Here is a 12,154-nt window from a genome sequence, read left to right as displayed (position 1 = left end):
CAACTTCAGTGTAGTGGATTTTGATTTATTGCAACATCAGCAACGTCTGCTGCAACTGATGGGTGATCACTTAGGCTACATTCACACTGCAGGGCTTAATGCTCAATTCCGATTTTTTGAAAAAATTAGATTTTTTTGCAAGGCCGTTCACATTTTCAATTAAATGCGACCTTTTGTGATCTCCTGTGTGAACGTGAAATGACCCAGAAGTGACCCGCATGCACAGAAGAGTACAAAGTGATTTGGCCATGGAAATATCGCTGGAAATGTTTTCGTAAACCGCCCGGTTCCGATAAGAGCCCTCGAGTTTGGCCTGAATAGAGCTGTCACCCCAAATATTAATTAAATCTGTGATCTCGCTTCCCTTCCATTGACTGGTCTCAGCAGCATCGTCCACCATGGTTGTTGTTTATCTTCTCGTTCCCGCCTACTTCAACGCACAATTATGATGTTTGTAGCGTATCAATGACGTACGGGTCGGATACATGTGGCCTGGCCGTTCAGACGGAGGTCGCATTTCAAAAGATCGGATACGTATCGGATTCAGGACCACATACCCAATTGGCCTGGGTCACATTTGAAAAGATCGGATCTGTGTCGTTCAGACTGTCATGAAAAGATCAGATACAGGTCGCATAGGGGCAAAAAAAAAAAAAAAAAAACGGAATTGGGTCGTTTCAGCCTGCAGTGTGAACGTAGCCTAAAGCAGCTCCAGTTAGCAAGTGCTTTCAGTGCAGGGTTGCCAGGTTTTCACAAGAAAACCTGCCCAATTGCTACTCAAAACTAGCCCAAAAATAGCCCAACTAGCCCAGGGGGGTCCCCCAGTAAAAATCACTTTCCAGTTGTGGAAAATCCGTGTTTTTGGCAGGACTCCCTGATGATATTGTTTTATTGAGGAAAATTATATTAAATTATATACCTCAAATATGGCTTATTATTTGAAACATGCAAGTAGTAGCAACTTTACAGCATATAGCAGGACATGGAGGCGAAGGCACGATCACTTGCATTTTTTTCTCATAACAGCGGAAACAACTTAAAATACTCAATTTTAGGTCATACAGATAGTAATACATCATTCAAAGCTGTAAAGGGTCTATTTTTATTTGTGTAAACTCACACTAACAAGAAAATGTTGTGCCTTTGAAAAATAAAGAAAACAAACATGATGCGCTTTCTGCCATCTTGGTCTCTGTGAACTTGATCGAGTCAAAAAAATAAACCAAAACTCATTGTATACCTGCCTCACAGACATGAAAAATTTATCTATAGAAAGCTTGAAATGTCAAGCGATTGTCAACCTATTCAAGTGGAAAACAAATATCCTCAGATTATGTAACTCATATGAAACGTGCATATAGGTGCATCCACTACTGCGGAGATGACGAGTCAGCATCAGACTTAAATCTCTGCAGCCCGAAAACACAAAACATTATCAATAAATTATTATAATGTTTAGACCGTCTCCTTGCTGTTTTTTTCACAACACATTCATAATCATTACTTTTTGCCAGTGGACTGTGGCAAGCTTTATGCATGCTCTTGAGCACTGTCTAGGCTATGTATTAAATATAGGCAATTAATGGCTCATTATTATGATTTATATGGCTTATTAACATACACCTGTGATTAGTTGAATCGCTTAATGACTACTAGTCAACTAGAAAAATCTTTAGTTGAGGGCAGCCCTACTAGCAGGACACAAGAACGAACCACAGGCTTCTCACTGATAGATTGTACTGTTCCCACAACAGCTCAACACCTAAAAGTTAGAGTCATCCATTCATTACAATCATTTATGATAAAATCTTTGTTATTTAGAACGTTCTATCAATGGCTTTTTTTTTCTTTCGCCAATGTTAGATATGCTTTTTTTTCTTTGAAACTCTACCTAAAAGGCCAAAACCCCAGAGTCTTCTGTTAAAGAAATTAGAGTGCCATTTTAAGGCTCATCCACTTCTTTTTATCCTAGTAAGATCTAGTTTGTTTTCTTTTTTTAAAAGACAACTGAGCATGAATTATCCTTCCTAAGAACAATAGACTAATGACTTTCCGTCGCAGAGCTTTTATTAGTTTGTGGTATGTTTCGCACAGTCGCCACTACTCAGACCACTTCGGCAGCTTTTGGCTGATTGAGAATGTTAAATCATCAGGTAGTCAGTGAGACAGACCACTCTGATGGCAGGACAAAAAAAAAAAAAAAAAAAAAAAAAAAAGCAAAATTGATGAAAGCAAGCAAACGAGAGTCAATAGTGCACATAGAGAAGGGTGTTCTAATTTTACATCTTGAAGACTGATTAACATGATTCATATTTAAAATAATAATCAATTTTCAGGCTGCAGAGATTAAGTCTGATGCTGACTCGTCATCTCCGCAGTAGTGGATGCAGTTTGTATATCAGCAGTCCTAGATTTGGTTTCCCTGTTTGTACGATATAGACTACTGCAACCTACTGATATAGACAGTTATTTCCTCTCATGCATGAGCAGATTGTATGTGCTAATTGGCCATTGGCTGTAGTGTGTTTTGCAGTGTGTTCAAACACAAATTTTGGCCCAGAAGCAAGAGACACGAGGTGACAGCACAGTTAGATTTCATTGCCACTAGTTATTTGCCTTAACTTGAAGAGTACAGTGTATGTTTTTGACTAATTTTGCTTCATCCATGTATGAAGCTACTTGCTTAATCCTCTTCATCCCATGTGAGACATAAGGCCGGATATATGAAGTACTTCCTAAATAATTTATTAATTAAGTGAAAGACATTACAAGCACTCAACATTTAAAGAAAATTAACTGGTTTACGATTGGTTGAATATCCCTGGTTTGATATTGGAGGTGGAAGTAACGAATTACAACTACTCACGTTACTGTAGTTAACTCCCTGAGGTCTGAAAACGCGCCGGCGCGTTTTGCAGGATTTTTTTTCCTTTCACATGTTTCTTGTCATAGAGACATAAGTAATATATCAATTGAAACTATAGAATGTCTTCTTTTATTTGTGTACACTCAGAGTAAAAACACAATGTTGTGCTTTTTGTAAAATAAAGAAAACTAACATGATGCGTGATCTCTCGTCTCCCTCTGAACGAAGTCCAATCTGATAGTTCTCAGAAAATGAACTGTAACTTATGAATACTAATGACAAAAAAAATGACACTTACGTCTAAAGAAACGTTGAAATGTCAGGTTTTAAATCGTGCAAGTCAAATCGAAAACAAACATTACGTTTATGTAATCTGTATGAAAAGAGAGCCATGTCAGAAGTCTGTGATTCAGCTCATTACCCACTAATGCGGCCACGCCCACGGAGCCAGCGCTATTGAGACGCAAATTCAGAGGCAATACGTGCATTCATCGTCTCAATCGTGCATTTATTGTCTTGAAAAGTGTTTATTTGGATGTTAAAAGCAATGGTTAGCGATCTCTAGAAGACATGCCGTTAGTTCCTAATTCCTTTTCTTCTTTATACGAATTTGTGGCCTAAAGGTGTACAGAGAGCGCCCTCCGGCTGCAAGTATGAATTAAAAACACAGTATCCAGCACTCATATTGATGACAATAAATATTACTTCTCAGTATAGAAAATTGACATAAATATATAAGAATCCATCAATATTTCTCCAAATGTGCATGCTTTTAAGCTAAAAGCCTATATGAAATGCCATAGAGGTAACATAATTGTTCAGACACTTTGCATCACAGAAATACATTTTATTTTAAAGAATATAATAGAATACCATTATTTTAAATTGTAATAATATTTCACAGTATTGCTGTTTATGATGAGCTGAGACATTATTACAGAGGTTTTTTTTCACAGCCTACCTGACTGAAAGGCCTCATTAATATGCAAGTCATTTCAGGTCATTATTATGTGATTCTTTTGTCTTCTCAGGTGTAAATGAGCCATTATTCATGCAGATTCACGCCTCCACGCATACTGTGTTTCTTGACAAAAAGTGTCTTACAAAAACTAAATCAATATATTGTTTTATATGAAGGAGTAGGCAGCATACTTTTTACATAATTCTGAAGCAAAAACTCTAGTCTACAACCTCCAATACCCAAAAGTCTTGTGAACACAGATTTAATATACTTTTTTTGGCCTTATTTCAGTGACTTAAGTTTTTTGTTTTTTCAATAACCACGCATAAACATTATTCCTTCAAAAATACAAACATGTACATACATGTTCCTCACATATTATTGTAGCCTAGTTTGTGCTGAATACAGTGTAATGACACTTTTGTCATTTATATGTTTATGAACAACTGAAAAAAGCACAAATGTCAGGGCATGTCAAAACTTCTCCAAGCCCCAAATCAGCCTCAGACTCCAGAGGGTTAAGTAGTTTTTTCGGGTTTTTGTACTTTGAGTACATTTTTAAATCTGTAATTTTACTTGTACTCAAGTACAAATTAAGCTAAGTAATCTACTTCGCTACTTGTAAAATCACATTCTGTTACTGAGTACGTCAACAATTTGAATTAATATTGAAACCTTTGACTAGCATATTGGTAACCAATAAAGTTATCCGATCGTAAAAGCACCAATGAAAACCCTGATATTTTACCAGCGGCGCGTGCTCATTCTCTCATCTCCCCGGCAGTGAGTTTGACACACACCCGCCTCCTCCTCCTGCTGTCACTCGTTTCAGTTACAGCGCAGGATTGCAGGTATTGTGCATAATTTTAATCATACCCACAGGTTTGTGGGGAGTGCATTATTGTAACGCGACAACACATTCATGTAATGGCAGAAAATGACGCGAGCTCTCAAATATACAAGTGAACTGCCTCTCCTCTCATGAGTGCGTGCTCTGTGTAGTGTGCAATAGCGAATCTCTCCGTGCTCTTAAAATTAAACAAAAGTTGTCAAAAGTTATCAAAAAAAAAAAAAAAAAAAAAAAAAAACAATAGAATAGACTTCCATGCCTGGCCGATGAAAATGCTACAGGAAATCTTATTGGCTATAAGTGAAATGCACCAGAAAGTCTCAACAAACAAAGGTGGATCTTTCATTTCTTTACAATGTAGCCTAGATGTATGTTTCAGAATGGGGCATTTGTATGCTTTGCACATATAAATAACCTAGTCTGTCTACCTGCATCACTGCATACAGACATTACAGGTCAAACCATTCTGATGTTCTTTTTTATCTAAATAAACAACATATTATATGGCTCTTAAAGGGATAGTTCAACCAAAAAAAATGAAATTTCTGTCATTAATTACTCACCCTCATGTTGTTCCAAACCCGTAAGACCTTCGTTCATCTTCAGAACACAAATTAAGATATTTTTGATGAAATCCAAAAGCTTTCTGACCCCAGACTGCAATGTAATTGCAACTTTTGCAGGCCCAGAAAGATAGTAAAGAGCCCATGCATGTGACTACAAAGACTGACATGGAAGAGAAGAAATTGACTGTTTTAACTATGTCTTAGTTAAAACTTACTACCTTTCTGAGCCATAAAAAGTAGTAATAACGTTGCAGTCTATGGAGGGTCAGAAAGCGCTCAGATTTCATCAAAAAGATCTGAATTTGTGTTCTGAAGATGAACGAAGGTCTTATGAGTTTGAAACAACATGAGAGCGAGTAATTAATGACAGAATTTTCATTTTTGGGTGAAACTAACCCTTTAAGATACAGGGCATATAAAAATTCAGTGTTATATTTCATATACCTCAACTGAATTGAGGTAATTTTTTTTGTTCTTATTTTATTACTGACTGTTTACTTATCTTTTTTTATAAATTCAATTCAAATCAAGCTTTCTTGTGCTGCGTGTGAGCTATTGCAACAAATTTACCCTATTGTAAAAACAAATACACAGAGTGAGCAACTATTTAAAGGTGCCCAAGAATGCTTTTTCACAAGGTGTAATATAAGTCTAAGGTGTCTCCTGAATGTGTCTGAAGTTTCAGCTCAAAATACCCCATAGATTTTTTTAAATTAATTTTTTCAACTGCCTATTTTGGGACATGATTAATAATGCACTGATTTACACTCGGCGCCGCCCCCTTAAATCGCGTGCTCCCTGCCACATGAGCTGTCGACTATATTACAGCGCATTTACAAAGTTTACACAGCTAATATAACACTCAAATGGATCTTTACAAGATGTTCGTCATACATGCTGTATGCATGCTTCGAATTATGTGAGTAAAGTATTTATTTGGATGTTAAAGTTTTATTCTGAGTGAATTTGAGGCTGTCCTCCGTGGCTAACGGCTAATGCTACACTGTTGGAGAGATTTATAAAGAATGAAGTTGTGTTTATGCATTATACAGACTGCAAGTGTTTAAAAAAAATGAAAATAGCGACGGCTCTTGTCTCCGTGAATACAGTAAGAAACGATGGTAACTTTAACCTCATTTAACAGTACATTAGCAACATGCTAACGAAACATTTAGAAAGACAATTTACAAATATCAGTAAAAATATCATGCTATCATGGATCATGTCAGTTATTATTGCTCCATCTGCCATTTTTCGCTGTTGTTCTTGCTTACCTAGTCTGATGATTCGGCTGTGTGCAGCTCCAGACATTAACTGGCTGCCCTTGTGTAATCCCTTTCATAATGTTGGGAACATGGGCTGGCATTATGCAAATATTGGGGCGTACACCCCGACTGTTACGTAACAGTCAGTGTTATGTTGAGATTCGCCTGTTCTTCGGAGGTCGTTTAAACAAATGAGATTTATATAAGGAGGAGGAAACAATGGGGTTTGAGACTCACTGTATGTCTTTTCCATGTACTGAACTCTTGTTATTTAACTATGCCAAGATAAATTCAATTTTTGAATCTAGGGCACCTTTAAGTGAGATTATTGTAATGGTAATTGATCAAAGTTATTGGTATTTAAAATGATACTGAATATTGATCATTTGTATTGTATTGAAGTTAGAAATTCCAGTATTGTGACCACTAATTCATGCACTTCATGAATAAGGTGAAAGTGCTTTGTTGAAAGTAGCCATTTTCTACTGATTGATTGAATATTGTTCGGCAATTCATTAAATATCGCCGGCCAAAAAGTAACTAGTAATTTTAGTACTTTGAGTAGTTTTTGAGAAGAGTAATTTGTACTTTTACTCAAGTACTTTTTTGACCCCAGTACTTTTACTTGTAATTGAGTATTATTTCAGCAATGTAACAGTACTTGTACTTAAGTACAAATTTTCAGTACTCTTTCCACCACTGAACATAGGAATGCATTGTTTCTATTCAAAATCTTGTCTGAATATTTGCACTTGGTGTAAAAGGATCTTGAAATCTTATGAGAGTTTAAAACCATGCATTGTACATTTGTACAAATTACTCTTCACAGTTCCCTACCTTTGGCCACAGGGGACGGAGTCGGCACATGGTGTCTGCATCCTTGATTGCTTGGCTGAAATTCGTCATTTCCATAAGCAGCTCTGCTCGCCGAGCCAGGAGTCTACATATAGAGGGCTCTGTGGAGAGAATAACGGGTTTTACTGAAAAGAAATTGATATAACAGGAATTAAAGAAAGTCATTTTAAAGGTGCCCTCGAATGAAAAATTTAATTTATCTTGGCATAGTTAAATAACAAGAGTTCAGTACATGGAAATGACATACAGTGAGTCTCAAACTCCACTGTTTTCTCCTTCTTATATAAATCTCATTTGTTTAAAAGACCTCCGGAAAACAGGCGAATCTCAACATAACACCGACTGTTACGTAACAGTCGGGGTGTACGCCCCCAATATTTGCATATGCCAGCCCATGTTCCCAACATTATGAAAGGCATTAGACAAGGGCAGAACGTCTGGATGTGCATAGCTGAATCAACAAACAAGGTAAGCAAGCAAGAACAACAGTGAAAAATGGCAGATGGAGCAATAATAACTGACATGATCCATGATATCATGATATTTTTAGTGATATTTGTAAATTGTCTTTCTAAATGTTTTGTTAGCATGTTGCTAATGTACTGTTAAATGTGGTTAAAGTTACCATCGTTTCTTACTGTATTCACGGAGACAAGAGCCGTCGCTATTTTCATTTTTAAACACTTGCAGTCAGTATAATGCATAAACACAACTTCATTCTTTATAAATCTCTCCAACAGTGTGTAATGTTAGCTTTAGCCACGCAGCACAGCCTCAAACTCTTTCAGAATCAATGTAAACAATATAACAGTATACAATACTCACATAATCAGACGCATGCATGCCGCATGCATGATGAACACTTTGTAAAGATCCATTTTGAGGGTTATATTAGCTGTGTAAACTTTGTTAAGGCACTGTTTAAGGCAAGCGCGAGCTCTGTGGGCGGAGAGCACGGGATTTAAAGGGGCCACAGCATAAATCGGCGCGTTTATAATGAAGCCCCAAAATAAGCAGTTAAAAAAAATTAATAAAAAAAATAATCTATGGGGTATTTTGAGCTGAAACTTCACAGACACATTCAGGAGACACCTTAGACTTATATAACATCTTTTAAAAACAATCTAGGGCACCTTTAAGCTTGACTTCAGCTAGATTATTATGGCAGAAAAATATTAATAAATTGTAATGTATTATAAATTGTATTATATATAAAATGGATTACAGACCATCTCAATGACGCAACAAACCATTCCAAACAATAGCCCAAAAATACAAAACAAAACAAAAAAAACAATGTCACCTTATTTTAAAGTATTACCAAAATAAAATGTTATGAATGAGAGAGCAAAAAAAAAAATAATAATCTTTAGAGCTATTCGCCTGTGTCTGTGTGTGTGTCTCTCGTGTCATTTCCATACAGAGAAAAAAAGTTCTGGCTGAGGGTAATGAGAAGCTGAAAATTTGTTGTCACGACAAAAAAAAAAAAAAAAAAGAAAAAGAAAAAACGGTTAGTTTTACCTACAGTCACCAAACTAAGGAAAAAAAAAAAAAAAAAATATCAGGCTCTGAATTTTAAACAACTACTCCTAGAGGGTTTATCAGACCAAACATTTTTAACATGGTGCTAAGGGTGTACTCACACTAGGCACGGTTGCCTTGAACCGAGCCCGAGAGCGTTTGTCCCCCCTCCCCCTCTGGCCTGCACTCATATTGCACCTAACGTTCCAAGCCGGAGCACTTTTACGTCATATACAGTGCAACTTTTTGAATGGAAGAAATGCACTTTCGCTAAAATACTGCCTAATATATATTATCATTTATGCCACGGAACGATTTTTACTTGCACGTATCAGAGGACTACTACAGCAGCTGACGTTAATGGAGGAATTTGCAGCTTTACTCGCAAACTACAATTCCTGTTCATCAAAGGTGAGAAGCAGACCCCTTATAAACCCAAATACACTTGAATAATTACATGAATTGATTAGTGTACTATCAGAGTAGTAATAAAGATGTTTGCTATCACAATGATGACAGTAGCGCACAAAAGTATAGCTGTTCCGTGCTCTGGCACGATTAGCGCTCACACTGCACGCGAACCGCACTCGAGCCCAACTTAACCGCACTCTGGCCCACCTCTACTAAGTGGGCCAGGGCCAGCTAAACGGATTTTGGATATCTCAAACGGTGTTGCCATGGCGAGAGATTAAAGTAATGTCAAAAAAAGGGAAACGGGAAGAGTCTCATTTCTTCTAAACAATACATTATACACTATTTATTTCTATATAAAATAATACAAATGTTTAAAATAAACAAATATAATTCAAAAAGCATGTGTAAATTAAAAAGTCAGATTAATTATATCTAGTAGAAAAAAAATGTCATACATAGTGTAACCACTAGAGGGCAGCATATACCCATTTTTAAACAATGTTGAGAAAACTTCATTGACAACACTGTTGAGAATACTGTTTTAGGTATAATTACATTTAGTGGGTATTCTATTTGGATGCATACATTTAGAGAATGATCAAAGACTAATTTCTGTCACAGCATAGATTTCATTTTTTATTTAAAATGTTGAATCTTCTGAATCAATTTACTGATAAAGTAAGCTACAACTAAGCATTTGATCTCACTCTGCCTCTCTCTCACTTTGTGTGTGTGTGTGTGTGTGTGTGTGTGTGTGTGTGTGTGTGTGTGTGTGTGTGTGTGTGTGTGTGTGTGTGTGTGTGTGTGTGTGTGTGTGTTAATTGGATGTTAGTGACACTTTTAATGGTTTAAACCTTTCATTGCTGTGTGCTTTGGCTGCATTAAAGGATAAGAAATCTCTTAGGCCTTGTCTTTCTCAGAGTTTGAATAATAAATGCATAGGTTATTTGTTGGGCACTGACAATAGTTTTATACAATTAGTTTAATTAGGTTAATAAAGATATAAAAAGACCTTGTGATGGCCGAACCCGTGGCCACACATTGATAAGGGTAACTCCACACTCATTCATTCACCACACATACATTTCCTTATACATTCATTCACATATTTAAGTCATTTTTCTTACTCTTTATCTATCCTTTAAGTTTATGATATAGTATTTAAGGTTTATGTTACATCTAATAAAAATGCTACACAGATTTACTAGCCTGCGTTGTTATATTTGTTTTTATTGAGTTTAAAAGATTATCAGGAATTTTATTTGAAAATGAACTAATTTACTCACCCAGCGCAGTCTTTTTTTCTTGCGTCAGCATCAGCGCGCTCACTTTTTGACTCTTTTTTTGACTTTTCGCTCCATTTTATTTATCACATTAATGCACCCTGCACCGCGCTGTACTGGATAACAAACAAGCCGCGTCAGTTACGTCATCATGGCTTGTGCTACTCTTGACACTGCAAAAATTAGAATGCACAGGTTTTACATTCGAATGTGCCTTTTTTTTTTTTTTAAATTCGACGAATATTCGAAATTCAAATTTTTTGACAGCCCTAATATACATTATATTTAAAGTAAAAGACCGACAGTAGCTTATAATGTTACTACAGTAAATGAATGCGTATTAATATATAGAGTAAACCAGGGGAAAAAAGACGAAGGTGCCTCCTTGATTGTCTCATTAAGATGACGCTGAAGTGCGTTCCAAAAAAATCGTTTTTTTGACCCCTACACACTGCATCCCTTTAAAGCTCTCACTCAGGAGGTTAAACCCTTTGAAGGGATTAGGGCATAGGGATGAGCCCTTCCGAATGGAACGCAGGGCCAGATCACATCGGGCCGAACAACTTCCGCACTCTATGTCATTAGCTCCGCCCAACAGGAAGTCAGCTATTTAGGGTTGTTTGGAAAACGCATGATCTGGAATTTGATATACTCCTCCTAGGTGATTCATCTGATCACCACCAAACTCCATCAGCATGAGGACATTGAGAAAGCGGATTTTTGATATCTCAAACGGTTTGGCCATGGCATTGAAATGAATTTATAGTGAAAAAAAGGGAAACAGGAAGTGTGTTATAACTTCTGCATACATTGACTGATTTTGATGAAACTTCAGCTGTGTGTTCTTTGTAGAAGGCCAATTACATGAATGTGACTATTGTGAGTAAAAGTCATAGCGTCACCAACTGGCAGCAGGAAGTGTGTCACTTTCAAAATGCTGTGAGATCACCTGCTTATTTTTATCTGATTTGCTTCAAACTTCATCAGAATAATGTCAAGACATGGCGAATGTAGACTTGTGAAATGATTTTTAATATCTCTAACACTGTTGTCATGGCAATGCATCCAACTTTACTATTAGTTTTGGATGATTTTGAGACTCTTAGAATGCTTCAAATTGCATGAAACTCGACATGCACGTCAGCGATGTCATCCAACAGACATGGGGCCTCTATAGCGCCACCTTTTGACAAAAGTGGGGAGTTAGTTTTATCTACAGTCACCAAACCTGGTACATATTATTGTTCTCATCAAGCTGGACAACTTTCTATTTTACAGTTATTAGCTCCACCCAACAGGAAGTCAGGTATTTTAGTTCGAATGTGGATTTTTGAATAATCAAACTCTGAAGTTTAAACTACTATTCCTAGGGGGTTTATACCATTCACACCAAACTTTTTCAACAGGACGACATGACAAGAAGATGCTAAACTGTGAACGAATATCAGATATCTCGAACGGTCTTGCCATGGCAAGGGTTAATGTCAAGGAATAACAGGAAGAGTCTCATATCTTGATATAATCTTTTTACATTCACCCAGTTGAAATGCATATTCCCTGTCGTGCACAGTCT

At 36.7% G+C, this 12,154-nt stretch overlaps 1 protein-coding gene across 3 annotated transcripts in view; it reads right to left on the bottom strand.

The window, feature by feature from the left end:
- Positions 1–12,154, bottom strand: part of LOC125261689 (LON peptidase N-terminal domain and RING finger protein 2-like) — a 75,432-nt gene that overhangs the window by 47,551 nt on the left and 15,727 nt on the right. For all 3 annotated transcript variants that reach the window (XM_048180251.1, XM_048180248.1, XM_048180250.1), the window contains exon 2: positions 7,346–7,464. In XM_048180251.1, the coding sequence (XP_048036208.1) occupies positions 7,346–7,464 (119 nt within the window). The remainder of the gene's footprint in view (positions 1–7,345; positions 7,465–12,154) is intronic.

The sequence above is a fragment of the Megalobrama amblycephala genome, unplaced genomic scaffold (genome assembly GCF_018812025.1).
Source record: "Megalobrama amblycephala isolate DHTTF-2021 unplaced genomic scaffold, ASM1881202v1 scaffold464, whole genome shotgun sequence".
Lineage (NCBI taxonomy): Eukaryota > Metazoa > Chordata > Actinopteri > Cypriniformes > Xenocyprididae > Megalobrama > Megalobrama amblycephala.
The sequence above is the reverse complement of the archived record's forward strand: the minus strand, read 5'-3'. Positions and strand labels throughout refer to the sequence as shown.